We start from the raw sequence: 16,549 nt of genomic DNA, 5'->3' as shown, positions 1-16,549 counted from the left end.
AGTATTTTGACCACATCATCCTCTTTATGCATGTTTACTGTGGGATACCAGCTCACTATATCTGCGGTAGGAATGTATCCGCGTGCTCGGTGTCCTGGTTTTTCAACCTCCTTGTTCAGGTACATAGAAAAATGGGTAAAATTAGACTCCAGCACTCACTTTTTTTCGAAGTATCAAGTTCTCCATTTATTCAGTTACACACGGACAGTACAGGGCTCAAGAATTCTCTTGGTACAGGCTGTTTTTGACGCGTTTCGAAAAGTCTTATTACGAATAAGACTTTTCGAAACGCGTCAAAAACAGCCTGTACCAAGAGAATTCTTGAGCCCTGTACTGTCCGTGTGTAACTGAATAAATGGAGAACTTGATACTTCGAAAAAAAGTGAGTGCTGGAGTCTAATTTTACCCATTTTTCTTTATGCATGTTGTCCTACTCCAAGCTGTATAGGCTCGAAAGCCTACTACCAATTAAGCATATTAGGTGATGTGCATCTCTGTAATGAGAATGGGTGTGGTCTAATGACATCAACACCCTATATTAGGTGTGCATAATTATTAGGCAACTTCCTTTCCTTTGGCAAAATGGGTCAAAAGAAGGACTTGACAGGCTCAGAAAAGTAAAAAATAGTGAGATATCTTGCAGAGGGATGCAGCACTCTTAAAATTGCAAAGCTTCTTAAGCGTGATCATCGAACAATCAAGCGTTTCATTCAAAATAGTCAACAGGGTCGCAAGAAGCGTGTGGAAAAACCAAGGCGCAAAATAACTGCCCATGAACTGAGAAAAGTCAAGCGTGCAGCTGCCAAGATGCCACTTGCCACCAGTTTGGCCATATTTCAGAGCTGCAACATCACTGGAGTGCCCAAAAGCACAAGGTGTGCATTACTCAGAGACATGGCCAAGGTAAGAAAGGCTGAAAGACGACCACCACTGAACAAGACACACAAGCTGAAACGTCAAGACTGGGCCAAGAAATATCTCAAGACTGATTTTTCTAAGGTTTTATGGACTAATGAAATGAGAGTGAGTCTTGATGGGCCAGATGGATGGGCCCGTGGCTGGATTGGTAAAGGGCAGAGAGCTCCAGTCCGACTCAGACGCCAGCAAGGTGGAGGTGGAGTACTGGTTTGGCCTGGTATCATCAAAGATGAGCTTGTGGGGCCTTTTCGGGTTGAGGATGGAGTCAAGCTCAACTCCCAGTCCTACTGCCAGTTTCTGGAAGACACCTTCTTCAAGCAGTGGTACAGGAAGAAGTCTGCATCCTTCAAGAAAAACATGATTTTCATGCAGGACAATGCTCCATCACACGCGTCCAAGTACTCCACAGCGTGGCTGGCAAGAAAGGGTATAAAAGAAGAAAATCTAATGACATGGCCTCCTTGTTCACCTGATCTGAACCCCATTGAGAACCTGTGGTCCATCATCAAATGTGAGATTTACAAGGAGGGAAAACAGTACACCTCTCTGAACAGTGTCTGGGAGGCTGTGGTTGCTGCTGCACGCAATGTTGATGGTGAACAGATCAAAACACTGACAGAATCCATGGATGGCAGGCTTTTGAGTGTCCTTGCAAAGAAAGGTGGCTATATTGGTCACTGATTTGTTTTTGTTTTGTTTTTGAATGTCAGAAATGTATATTTGTGAATGTTGAGATGTTATATTGGTTTCACTGGTAAAAATAAATGATTGAAATGGGTATATATTTGCTTTTTGTTAAGTTGCCTAATAATTATGCACAGTAATAGTCACCTGCACACACAGATATCCCCCTAAAATGGCTAAAACTAAAAACAAACTAAAAACTACTTCCAAAAATAATCAGCTTTGATATTAATGAGTTTTTTGGGTTCATTGAGAACATGGTTGTTGTTCAATAATAAAATTAATCCTCAAAAATACAACTTGCCTAATAATTCTGCACTCCCTGTATGCTGTAATACATGATTAGTAATGCAGATAAGGAGATCAGATTGGTATTTTTTTATTTACCTACTGCCTCCCATTTCATCCGTCAGTATTTAAAGCTGCACTGAAATACATTGTCAGGACTGCTGTGCATGTACACAGGTGTTCCCTTCATCATGCACACAGAAGTTCTCTTCATTGTGCACACAGGAGTTCACTTCATCATGCACACAGGAGTGCTCTTCATCATGCACACAGGAGTGCTCCTTATCATGCACACAGGAGTGCTCTCCATCATGCACACAGGAGTGCTCTTCATCATGCACACAGGAGTGCTCTTCATCATGCACACAGTAGTGCTCTTCATCATGAAAACAGGGGTTCTCTTCATCATGCACACAGGAGTGCTCTTCATCATGCACACAGGAGTGCTCTTCATCATGCAAACAGGGGTTCTCTTCATCATGCACACAGGGGTTCTCTTCATCATGCACACAGGAGTGCTTTTCATCATGCACACAGGAGTCCTCTTCATCATGCACACAGGAGTCCTCTTCATCATGCACACAGGAGTGCTCTTCATCATGCACACAGGAGTGCTTTTCATCATGCACACAGGAGTCCTCTTCATCATGCACACAGGAGTCCTCTTCATCATGCACACAGGAGTCCTCTTCATCATGCACACAGGAGTGCTCTTCATCATGCACACAGGAGTCCTCTTCATCATGCACACAGGAGTCCTCTTCATCATGCACACAGGAGTCCTCTTCATCATGCACACAGGAGTCCACTCCACAGCAGTCTGGATAGTGCAGGTGTGAGTGCTGACAGCGGGGGGACCCCTTATCTGCCGTACTACACTCAAACACCAACTTATAGGTGGTGTAAACCTGGACTAGACAGTCTAAAGATGCTAAAGACTTATCATCAAGCATCAGCCACGAAGATGAAACTGGCACAGTTAAAGACTGTGTGTGGGGGAAGGGGGAATCTATCATGCCCTGCACTCCAGAATTCTGGTTTTAAAAAGTTGCATAATAGAGGTTTTATGAGTTTTTAAGGTCACTTGCACAATTTTGTGACTTTTTGCATTTTTGATGCACACATAAGACAACCCCTCTAATATGACAAACAAGGATATATTTTACATGTTCATATAGCTTCACACTATTTATCAGGGACACTGCCTCTCTATAAACTTGACCCATGGTGGGAGGAGACAGACCCCACAATTGTGCTCAGGATATGGCTATATTTAAAGGGGTAGCAAATGTTCATGGCTAATAAGACTCAGATGGATGCAGGGGTGGATAGGTCTTTGACTCTACAGGTGCAAATCTGGTGGCCAGTCAGGTTATGATGTCATGAGGCCGTCCACCACCAAAAACTGTTCACTATGTCAGCATTCATGCATATCACTGAAGCCCCTTAAGTCAGTATACTATGTGGCATCACTACTACTGCTAACTATAGGGTGCTATGTATAGTAGTACTACTATAGTGCTGTATGCATAATAATTCTCCCTATATATCTTTGTAGGCATATATATTTCTGGTGCACTCTCACTATAGGGCTCTCTATATAGTTATGGTGCGCCTTTTCTCACTATATGACTCTATATTAAATGACTGGGCTCCACATATCACTATATTTTTTATGCCTGTATATCAGATACTGTTGCTCCATATGTGACTATGCAGCTGCATATACGGACCAGAGAGCCCTGTCTTATTGTTTTAAAGGGGTATTACATAGTATTTTCGATTTGGCTCCACCTACCCCAAACATGGCTACAGCTCATGGTTTGCCGATCCTGCCTACTTGTGTTAGGCCTACCTGCTGCTAGTTTAGACCCACTTACAATATGAGGCCACTTCTTTTACGTTGCAGGGTGGCATTTAGTTCCCAATCCACCCCTCTTGGGGGGTGTATAAGAAGGTAGAAGGACTCCAGACAGTGGTTCTTGAGAAAGAATATGCTTGGTTTTCCTTCAAACTGGAAATAAAATACTCTTATCTTTTTGTAGAGCCAATTTCATATTTTCTCTAAGGTGAGACTCAATACAATACAATGAGCAAAGTATTGTTGTTGCCGGTATGCTCAGGTCTGAGGGACATCTTCAAGTAATGTTCTTCTCCCTCTATGCTTACCATTCATACTAGCTTCTTTAGAAAGAATTATGGCACACTGGAACAATTTTCTACTAACCACAGGTAAGGAAGAGAGAAGTCGTCCGGCTACTTGTACTGCCCATGGTCTTCCATTTTCAGTGCCAGGACTTTGGTCTTTTTCCATGTAATTATGAGAAATAATTAGCTTTCTTCTTATTCCAGGAGCAGGTCTTCATTTCTACTTTGGCTTTGATACTATTTTCTTTGTATGTGTGCCACTTTTTATTCCTTGCCAGATGTTTACCTGCTTCTTGCGAATCTTACATCCTGATCTCTTTAAATAAATGAGTTGCTGTTCATACTTTCCAGGTCATATTTATCATATTTCATGGGCAGCTATAAAAGAAATCCTTGTTGCTAACTACTTGTGAACTATGTGATAATTTGCACAGCATGGTAGAACGGTAGTTAGCAGGGAAAACTGCCAACAGGTCTTCCATCAGTCACGTATTATTGGCTATTAATAAGCATCAAACTGTAAGAAATGCTAACAATTTATATTGTATGCATAAAATCATTTTGAGTGAGCTTATAGTGCTACCCCTCACGTGAACGGTACGTGCAATACTGCGCGGCTGTTAACCGTGCAGACCAACTAAACAGTGCAGTCCTAATTGGGTAATTGGAACCTGCTGCGGCTCATACAGCCGCTCGGTACTTGACTGCAGCATGGCTATGTAGCATGAACTATGTCATGAACTCTTTGTGTTGTCGCACCCTAAATTAGCGCTGATCAACTATATAGCAAGTCGATTGGCGCTCTTTTAGTTAAAGTTTCACCTTCCATTTATCATGAGCTATGACAGGCAGTTTACATACACAATAAATACACAGATGTGTCCCTCCTTACCGATCCTCTTGGCTCAACATATGCTGAGATGTGTAAAAGTCCATATTCCTTAACCAAACTTAAGCAACGTTAAGGATGGACAAATCCTACGTCTCCAGACTCTTGCATATATCTACATGCTTAATAAGCTCACCTTTGCATGTATATCAGTAGAATGGGAAACAGGGAGGAAGCTAGACACCTCAGGCAGCATCTTATCTCCCCGACAACAGTCCAAATGTCCGTTCCTCGTCTTTCCTGACGTCTGCCATTAGGGAAGACTTGGGTGACCTCCGTCTACACACATTAGGTGGTAGGCTAATCTTGGCTAAATTGGTGGGATCTGCAAACGTTTATCTAATGTGTCACACAGTTTTTCTTTCTATAGTAAAAGGAAGGTGTGTGAATGCAGAAGCAGTAATTATACGTACTGTACTATTCTGTCAGTCATGCCTTTTTCTCATTATACCTAGTGTTGGGCGAATCATCATTTTTCCTTTTTTTTTTTAAAGGGAGTCTGTCACCAGCATTTCACTTTTTTTTAACTCTTCCCACAGCTCCCTAGCATGCATACAGTTAATAAAAACGTTACATCTGGCATCAATCCTGGACTTATAGAACCCTCAAAAACGATCTTTATAAGATATGCAAATGAGGGCTCGCAAGTGCCCAGGGGCGGCGTTACTCTCTTAGGTGCCCTGCTTGCTCAGCCTTCTCATTGCGTCACCCCGCCCCTTCCTACCCTCTGCCCGCCCATCCTTTCCCTCTGACCGCCTTTGTACTAACTTGTTATGCTGCCGATATCCCGTGCCTGCGCACTCATTCCTTTGGCCGGCGCATGCGCACTGCGATGCCCATTCCTTGTACGGCATCACAGTAACTATTACGCATGCGCCGGCTAACAACGCGAGAATAGGCGTCGTTAGATTGGGCAGAAATAAATATAATATAAATATGGGAGTGCAGGGGTTATGACTGCTTTGACCCCCCAGTTATCAACAAAAACATGTGGTCCCCTCTTTGAATTAAGTGGTCATGTACATATTGATCCACTGCTCCATTCACTTCTACTACATGTACTCCATTCAAAGAGCCCCCTCATTCTCTGAAACTTTGGGGGTCTCAGCCGTCAGACCAGGTATAACTAAAACATATGCAAAATAGATAGATGAGAGCATGGCGGCACTGCTGTGTGTAGCGTGGGGGTGCTCAGGGTCCACGGCGACTCTGTCAATATATACAGCCAGTGAACGTGGTGCTCTGCCCTAAAATATGAGTCCCATGATATGAACAAAGTGAAGAGGAAAAACAAAAAGAAGGGCGGCACTCACCACTGCTGAAGTGAAATCCTTTATTCTTCATATAAAAGCGATAGGCAGGAGCGAATCTGCAAGTACGCGGACATGAGAGCAGCGACTGCCGTTTTGCGCAAATACAGTATGCGCATCGTCTAGCCTCTGACCTCTGGCTCCCTTCTTCTTCATTTTTTTTCCTCTTCACTTTGTTCATAACAAAAGCATAATTCCATTCACTAACAGTATGTAGAGAGCTTTTAAAAGGTGATGAACTTGGACACAAAGAAAATTCTATCATTATTTGATGAAGCTTTACCCAGACAAATCTACAGTATTTGGAATTCAGGTATGTTCTCTAAAAAATGAAGAGGACATCTTACATACATAAAGTACTTGATGTTGAATGGAATATCTTGTCAAAATGTCCTCAGTGTTTTGGATGGGAATAATGACTAGAAGTGTTCTCAGTGCAAAATATGTTTTGTCAAAAGGTGAGGACTGTACAATTCAATAAAGCTTCTTCACAATAGCACTTAACAAAGCAATGTACAGTACCATGGCTCAAAAAACCCTAGTAAAAAGCAAGGTGAAAAAAAATACAGACTTAGACATTTGTTTGCCAAGTTGCTAAGCCATAGTACATATTACTCAGTGTGAGTCAAGAAGCGGAGTTGTGCATGTCTTGTTTATCACCATGACCTTGTTTTACTGCCTGGATAGCACCCAAAGGTATCCATCTTAGTGAATGGTATTGTCTTTCAGCATTTCTGATGGACATCGTGTGTCAGTGTATTACTGTGTGCATGTCTTGTGCCTGTACATTCTTAAAACTTATCAGACATAGTCAGACAGTACATTATAGGTTGTAAGTGTAGCACTACATGCTTGTCACAAAGTGCATGGTAATTGTGGTTGTCATTTTATTAACAAGTCTGATTAACATAACTGTCTTCCCAGTAAGATATTTCTGGAACATCAATAAGAGTGACTCAATAAGGTCCTGGTAGGTTGTCACATATATTTTCATAGCAACATAGTTTGTAAAGACATCTGTCCATCGAGTTCAGCCTGTTATCCTGCAAGTTGATCTAGAGGAAGGCAAAAAAAAACAAAAAAACTGTGAGGTAGAAGCCAATTTTCCTTATTTTAGGGGAAACAAATTCCAATCAGGCAATCAGAATAACTCCCTGGATCAAATACCCATCTCTAGTAGCTATAGCCTGTAATATTATTACACTCCAGAAATACATCCAGGCCCCTTTTGAACTCTTTTAGTCAACTCACCATCACCACCTCCTCAGGCAGAGAGTTCCATAGTCTCACTGCTCTTACCGTAAAGAATGATCTTCTATGTTTGTGTACAAACCTTCTTTCCTCCAGATGCAGTGGATGTCCCCCTCGTCACAGTCACAGTCCTGGGGATAAATAGATGATGGGAGAGATCTCTGTACTGACCCCTGATATATTTATACATAGTTATTAGATCTCCCCTCAGTCGTCTTTTTTCTAAAGTGAATAACCCTAATTTTGATCATCTTTCATGGTACTGTAGTCCCCCCATTCCAGTTATTACTTTAGTTGCTCTCCCCTGAACCCTTTCCAGCTCTGCTATGTCTGCCTTGTTCACAGGAGCCCAGAACTGTACACAGCACTCCATGTGTGGTCTGACTAGTGATATGTAAAGAGGCAGGACTATGTTCTCATCACGGGCATCTATGCCTCTTTGATGCACCTCATAATCTTATTGGCCTTGGCAACTGCTGTCTGGCACTGGCTTCTGCAGTTAAGTATGCTGTCCACTTAAATTCCTGAGTCCTTTTCCATGTCAGTGTTACCCAGTGTTTTACCATTTAGTATGTACAGGTGACTTGCATTATTCCTTCCCATGTGCATAACCTTACATTTGTCAGTGTTAAACCTCATTTGCCACTTCTCTGCCCAAGCCTCCAATCTATCCAGATCCTTCGTCCGTGTTAATTACTTTCCAAAATTTAGTGTCATCTGCAAAAATGTTGATTTTACTGTGCAAGCCTCCTACAAAATCATTTATAAATATATTGAAGAGAATAGGGCCCAATACTGTGGTACCCCACTAGTGAAAGTGACCTAATCTAAGTGTGTACCATTAATAACCACCCTCTGTTTTCCATCACTGAGCCAGTTACTTACCCACATACAGACATTTTCTCCCAATCCAAGCATTCTCATTTTATATACTAACCTTTTATGGGGTACAGTGTCAAATGCTTTGGAGAAGTCCAGATATACGACATCCCATGATTCGCTGCTGTCAAGTCTAGAACTTACCTCCTCATAGAAACTGATTAAATTAGTTTGACATGACCGATCCCTCATGAAGCCATGCTGATACGGTGTTATACTCTTATTTTCATTGAGGCACTCCAATAAAGCATCTCTTATAAAATCTTCAAACAGTTTACTAATGACAGATGTTAAATTTACCGGCCTATAGTTTCCGTGCTCTGTTTTTGGACCCTTTTTGAATATTTTCACCACATTTGCTATGCGCCAATCCTGTGGAACACTCCCTATCAATATAGAGTCCTTAAATATCAGAAATAAGTGCCTACCTATGAGATTACTCAATTCTCTTAGGATACAGGGGTGTATGCCATCTGATCCCGGTAATTTGTCTATTTTAATCTTTTTAAAATGCTGCTGCACTTCTTCCTGGGTCAGACAGAGCACTTTTAATAGGGCATTTACTTACATTCTGCATTTCATCTGACAGTTTATTCTCCTCAGTAAATACACTGGAGAAAAAATATTTAATAGCTTTGCTTTCTTCTAATCGCTCTCTGCAACTCCCCCCTCTCATCATTCTATAAAGGGCTGACACCTTCAGATTTATACTTTTTCCAGTATAAACCAGCTGCTGGAGGGAGTGTGGTGGAGGATCCATAGAATACAACAATCAAAGTGGTCCCACAGATGCTCTATTGGGTAGCCAGGGTAGTACTGTTGATGTTGAAAGTAGGAAGTGGTCATAATAATGTGACTCGACTGTGTAATTTATGTTACTAATGAAAAACAAATGTGCCTCATTTTGTTTAATATATTAGCTTGTAAATCAAATGGTTAATACTACTTTTCTGATTTAAACACCACGGTGATGGGATGAACACTAGATGCTTGATATGATGCACACTAAAACAAAATCACACTTAACAACTTCACATGTTTTACACATTTTCACTTCGAGACATTTATTGAGCTGGTTCCTGGAAATTGTGTCATAAATGAGAATGGTTTACAGAATGGAGGGAAAGTGAATTTGATAATAATGACTTGACAGCTTAAACCCTCCACCCCAACCCCTTTCCTGTAACATACAAAGTATAGTTGCTACCATTAGCTTTATAGCACATTCTATAAAATCCCCTTACTTTTCAAGGCATGGGTCTATGATGAATCTGCCAATATGCTTTATTCTTCTTGGACACTTCAACTTGCACTTGCCTCACAAATTTAAATCCTGACAAATGTTAAAGTAATATTCAGTAGCACAAATTTTTCCATACATGGCAAAAAGGCTGGGTGTTTTCAATGAGAGAATGTCGTTATTTTTCTTTGGGATGTTTTGTAGAAATGTTACAAAATAAATCTTTTTAGTGTATTCAAATATGTTCAGTTTTCTAGCATTAGTTATTAGAAACACTTTACTGAAATTGAATTCCATTTAGAGTAGTCAGTATGTTATATTAATTTATGGAGTGATATTTAAAGGGAACCTGTCATGTGGATATTTGATTATAATCTAACTAATTATATACAATCATTAACTACTAAAAAGTGCCTTAGATGTATTCACTTACTGGTGTGACAGATGGTTACCTCATAATATACACACAAAGATGCCGCATGCCGCATGCTAATGAGCTGATTTGAGTCCGGCGTGATGTCATTGAGTCCAGCGTATATTTAATTCAGAGCTATAGCCACTCCCCCGCCCACCTGCTGCTGGTTCATATGGAAACAAACTGTCACTCAGCAGCAGGTGGGCGGGGAGAGTCAGGAGCTCATGAATATTCAGGACTCATCATTATCAGCTGGAGCTTTTCAATACAAGATGTTGGCAGATTGACTGGGTCAATTAAAGAAAGTGACCCAGCATTGTGCTAAGAGAATCAATCACTTATTTATGTTGCCCTTAGTTAGGACACCATAAAACTGGTGACAGGTTCCCTTTAAAGAAACAACATTTCTTTAGTTTGGAAATCATGCTTGTCCAGCAAGTAAGACAGCTTCTGAGCTGTCTTACATTTAGACCATTTTCTACGCCTAAAACAGGCATAGAAAATGGGGAATGAGACAGGCCTGCTGGCCCGTACCATTCCCCGCCCATGCCACACCCACAATTTTAGACTTGACGTGAGCGGGGCGAAGTCGCAGATAGTGGGCTGCTATAGGGCGAAATTGTATATTACACTCCTTGAAATTGCAACACCAAGAAGGACAAGCCGTAAGGGTATGCAAATCAAGGAAGTAGCAGGTGTCACTAAGATCTGCAGAATAAACAATAGAATTTTCAAGCACCTAGCTCCAATGTTTGGCATGTGTGAGGAGCATAAAAACCAGATTGAAAGCAAAGTTTTTTAGTCACATGAAACCTCAAAAGTAACCTCATGAAACCTCATATCAACTTGTGTGGGATAAATATGTGATGCCTCCTGTTCGTCTATTGCCAGTTATCGCCACTTGTCAGAAACCGAGAAGGACAGAATCCTTGAACTGGGAGACCATGCTTTTTTACTCCAGCAGATTGCTACACGCCTAGGCCAAGATGTTATCACTGTTAAACTTTGCATGTCCTGTGGTTGGGGAATCATTGACAAACTGAAACTACAGCAAGAGATGTTTAGATATGAACCACTGGGCAAACATATCTTCTAATTTGAAGAATGGTGGTGATCTATTCTGTACTGCAAGTGAAATTGGACATCACATCCCAAGTCTAGGGTGGCAAACAATGTCTAGACAAAACATCAGAAGTTTTTTGTTTGACATTGGGCTATGAGCTAGATGTCCAGCTACAGTTGTTTCATTGACCTCAAGCCACTGCTCTCAAAGGCTATCATGGTGCACAGCAAGACAGCTATAAAAGCTGGAATGGAGGTCTATTCCCTTCAGTGATGATTCTCTCTTTTGTCTTGGAAGCAACAATAGCTGAAGATTGTTATGAAGAACAAGTGAGCAACACCATGAAGAGGCCTTCAAAAGTGAATGTCACAATGGTCCGACACCCAGGATTATAGTGTGGGGTGGCATAATGTACAGTAGCCAGACCCCTCTAGTCTTCACTTCAGCTTGGCGTTACAGTGATTTAGCCCTGGAACCAGTGATATGGCCATTTCTCCAAAGTGACCCAGGGGCCATTTTTAATAGGACACTGCCAGGCTGCATGTTGCTCGTGCAATTGTGAGCAGCCTGCATGGTATAAATATGCTGCCATCGCCTGTGATTTACAACAATCCTGTGATTTACAACATTCCATGACTTTTCCTTCTTGGTGTTGTAATTTAAATGTTGAGGAATGTATAACTACCCTAATAAAAGGGACTGAGTGTGTTATTTAAATTCTAAAACACTTTGTCAAGAATCCATACATTAAATCTGCAATAATTCTTGAGTATTTTAAAGTTTCTCATTCATGTGTTCTATTCACAGCAACAGGCAGAACCAGTCATCCCCTCAGTGCTACCCCCATCAGCACTGCCTTTAGATTTACTAAGCATGACTGTTGCTCGATTTGGGACTGTGGAAGAAGTAATGCGATACCTTGAACCAGATAGATGGCAGTTGGACTTAGAAGAATTGTACAGGCCATCATGGCAAGTACTTGGGAAATCCTATATACACGGCAAAAAATCAAGAGGTATGTGTAGCATGCTGTAGGGCATGTTAAAGTGTGAGGCATTTTAAAATGAATCCTTAATTAGTGTCAAAGTCAATTGGCTAATGTTTTATTTGTATATAATATATGTAACACCGGACTCATAAGTTGTCGCTTCCACTGAATGCTTACATTATTTATTTAATCGTTTTCTATGAAACATTAGAGGTACTGTATATGGTAGTCTGCTGAGCACACATGATGATTTATTGCTCTCTATTCCTGTCTACATATAGAATAACACAAGGTCTGGAACGTAAACCTATGGCCATATCAACTTGTCTTCCGTACATAAACTTTAGTCTTTCTTGTGCAAAGGCTTTAATAACTATTTATAAATGTTATATAAATACCATTTTAAGAGAAAACTCACATTTTATCCTAATGTACAAGATGCCATCTTTAGTAATAAAATGTAATCAAATTTTATAGAAGCTATAGGCCGTAAACCATTACTACACACATAAATATAGATAATTAACGCCATCCCCTTTCTCCTAAGGTGTCCTATTTAACATTCTGTAAGAGTTCCAGTTATAGCCTTGACAAGAAACACGTCTTGTGCATAAAATCCTCTACTACCCCTTTCCAAATTGTGAGCCCTTCTAAAATACGTAAGCCTATTATGAAGAATCTTATTGGTTACAGCTAGAAAAATAAAACATTAACCCCTGACAGAAAAATGGAAGAAGCTGACAAACATCTATGGCTTCTGGTGTTATAGAAGAAGTAATGCTACACCAGGGTAGAGAGGCTTTCAATTAGGTCTTTAAAAACCTAATTAATACATTTTTTTAATCAAATCTGTTTTTATTAAAGAAAATATAATAAGAATTTGCCACTCATAATGAAAGCAAATCCATGAGAAGCAATATTCATCTTATGTACAGGACCATAACAAGTAACCATGGGGCCACATTCCAAAACTTGGACTGGGCTCTACTCCACCATTACCATCTTTAGCATAAAGTTCAGACCCTGGAAAGTTTGATGATTATTTTAGTGCACAGAGATAATATACACTATGATGTCATATAATAGGCATAATCTTCACAGTGATATCACAGTCAGATAATAATGTTCACAGTGATGTCACAATATAGAGATAATGCTGACAATGATGTCATAGTACATAAGATAAAACTCACAGTGATGCCACAGCGCATGGATAATGCACCCAGTGATGTCACAGTATAAAGATAATGCTGACAGTGATATCATAGTACATAGATAATACAGTGATGCCACAGCGCATGGATAAAGGTCACAGTGATGTCACAGTAAGGACATAATGCTCTTAGTAGTGTCACAGTACAAGGATAATACTGTGATCACAGAACAGGGTAAATTTGCACAGTAATGCCTCATTCACACTGTCAGTGTTCAGTCAGTGATTTCCATCAGTGATTGTGAGCCAAAACCAGGATTGGAGCCTCCACAGACATGAGTTATAAGGGAAAGATCTGCACCTGTTCTGTGTTTAGAGCCACACCTGGTTTTGGCTCAATATCACTGATGGAAATCACTGACCGAACACTGATGTGTGAATGAGGCATAAGGGTATAATGTTCATAGTTCAAGAAAAATGCACACAGTGATGTCACAGTAGGAGTATCATACACACATGATGTCACAGTAGAGGGATAGTGCTCACAGTGATGTCACAGTACAGGAAAAATGCACATAGTGGTGTAACAGTAAGGGGATAATGTCATAGTAAGGGCATCATTGTCATAGTAGTGTCACAGAACAGAGTTAAAGGGGGTTATCCAATTTCTCAAAGCCCCCCCCCCCCCATGTGCCGGGCCTCTCACCTATAATATACTTAATCTGCTCCCGGCCCCGCTCCTAGTCCCTGCACTGCTGCTGCTTTTCCCTGCATCCGGTGTCGGGGGGAGCAGCCAATGGCAGGTGATGCTAGGAGGCCCGTTCCCGTCCCCGCCTGCCATTGGCTGCTCTCCCCCGACACCGGATGTTTTCATCCGTGTGCAGGGAGAAGCAGCAGCGGCGGTGTGGGGACCAGGAGGGGAGCGGGGTAAGTATATTACTGGTGAGGGGCCCGGCACATGTGGGGGGTTTTGAGAAATTGGATAACCCCTTTAATACTCACATTGTCCACAGAACAGATAGAATGCAAACAGTGATGTCACAGTAATGGATAATGCTCAAACTGCTGTCCTGGTAGGTGTATAATGCACGCATGATGTCACAGTACAGGCAGATGCTGGTATAATGTACACATGATATTATAATACACAATCTCCTTCAAGGCAGTAGTCATTATATTTGAGTGTAAAGGGGCCCCCTTAGTTCGCAGGCCCATAGCAAATGCTCTGCCTGCTAGCCTGGTAATTACGCCCATGCCTCTGTAAATATAGTAACACTGATGGCAGTCATACAGTAAATAATATGTACTGCAGTAGGTGTAACAATGTGACTGAACAGAATCTGGAGCTATCGTTTCTGTAGAATCCCATCATGACCGGTCACTCCCAAACAAAAGGCAATAAAGCAAATGAGCAGCAGCTCGTGGTCTCTTGTTAGGGACAAATGATAATTATGCCCTTTTTTTTTCCTAAAAAATGCCAACTCCTGTACACTCATTGCTGCAAATCTCAAAGTAATCTATGAATTCTGCCATCTCTATAAGAGAATTCTGAAATCTTTTATAGGGATTCGGTAAGGGTGCCTGGACACGTGGCAGATTTTGTTGCAGAAATGTTCGCAGCTGAAAATCAGTTCCATTCATCTGAATGAGGTTTTTGGCAGCAAGCACAAGGATTTCTGCAAGCCCCATCCAGATCAATGGAACTGGGTTTCAGTCACAGAAATTTCTGTAACAGAATCTGCTGTGTGTGAAGATACCCTAAAAACACAGCCACACTTTAAATTGGGAAGATAGGGCAAAATTAGTAAAGCTAGGCTGGGGGTCCCTGGCAACTATCCATAAATCAGAGAAAAGAGCCATGGTTGTGTCTGATGTTGCTGCTCGTCCTTGTGTTAAACTGAATGTGACGTAGCTGCAAAACGGACTAGAAGAGAATCAAAACAGAACCTTTTTTCTAATCCTGGACACTAGACACCCCCTAAATCAGTTTTTTTTTGTTTGTTTATTTGTTTATTTTACGGCAGCGTAACTGTTAGAGTAAAATAAAGAAAGTATAATAATCTTCCTGAATTCCCGCTGCTCCAGCCCGCTGCACTGTCCTCCCAGCCGGACTTTGATAGAGTGACGTGTCCATACTGTATACCGCACATAAATGACCTCAGTGGTCTTGTGCCATTGACAGCTGAGATCAGTGTTCGGCTGCAGACGTCATGTGCGGTATACGGCACGTCATCAGTACAGCCAAAACATCATAGCTGCAGTGGCGGCGAGGAACATAAGGATTTCTTGATAGTGAGTATAATTTTTTTTATTATTACTTTTATTTTAAACGTGTCCCTGACTTTTTTTAATGTCTCGGACAACCCCTTTAAAGAACAGATTACCTTTATGATGCTTTTTGGATATTTGGTATTGTTTCATACTTGAAGATCCAGCTCTAGGAAATGTTTGTATAGGAAACTGCTTGTTTAGTATTCTTTTATTACGCTCAGCTTTTCTCATGCATCGCTGCAGTTTTACACATCAAACTAATGGCAAGTCCCACAAGGTGTATGCAATAGTCAATATTTTCACAAACAAATAGTAAGTAAATATCACTGCCAAAGCATCTCTTCGTGTATTTCCAGCCGATACATCATTGTCACTGACGTCCTGTTGAAGTCTGACTATGTGATGTCTTGGGGGAATCATGAATCTTTTCTGAAAGGTGAAAATGTCTGAAATGTAGGCAGAATCTGTCCTAGTTGCTTTGCTGTGCTATTTATGAATATGTTAGAGTGGAGTTAGAGAGTTCAATAAACCACAGGGTAAAGCATTTCTATAAACCAGATGTCTGGATGTATCCAGGAACAAGTCTCAGCATGTTGAGCAGGAGAAAAGCTGATGTGTACAGAGAACCACGTGCTCTGCTTTGGAGTCTAAACATATACATCCCTTTCCCATTTCTTGCTATTTTTCTATGACATGTCATTATACAGTCCTGATGAAAAGTTTAAGACCACTTGAAAAATGGCAAAAAAATCATATTTAGCATGGCTGGATCTTAATAAGGTTCCAAGTAGAGCTTCAACATGCAACAAGAAGAAATGGGAGTGAGAAAACATTTTTTGAGCATTCAATTTAATGAAAACAACGAATAAACTGAAACAGGCTGTTTTTCAGCTGATCCACAACTACAAAAAAAACTAAACCCCCCCAAAACAGAAATCCAACTTCCAAACATGAACTCAGTAATGAGTAGCTCCGCCGTTATTGTTTATCACTTCAAAAATTTGTTTCGGCATGCTTGATGCAAGTGTTTCCATGAGGTGAGTGGGAACATT

General features: G+C 40.9%; 1 protein-coding gene across 1 annotated transcript in view; it reads left to right on the top strand.

The window, feature by feature from the left end:
- Nucleotides 1–16,549, top strand: part of PDGFC (platelet derived growth factor C) — a 308,542-nt gene that overhangs the window by 280,039 nt on the left and 11,954 nt on the right. Inside the window, exon 5 of the mRNA XM_040418582.1 lies at nt 11,893–12,100. Within this exon, the coding sequence (XP_040274516.1) occupies nt 11,893–12,100 (208 nt within the window). The remainder of the gene's footprint in view (nt 1–11,892; nt 12,101–16,549) is intronic.

This window comes from Bufo bufo, chromosome 2 (assembly GCF_905171765.1).
Source record: "Bufo bufo chromosome 2, aBufBuf1.1, whole genome shotgun sequence".
Lineage (NCBI taxonomy): Eukaryota > Metazoa > Chordata > Amphibia > Anura > Bufonidae > Bufo > Bufo bufo.
The sequence above is the reverse complement of the archived record's forward strand: the minus strand, read 5'-3'. Positions and strand labels throughout refer to the sequence as shown.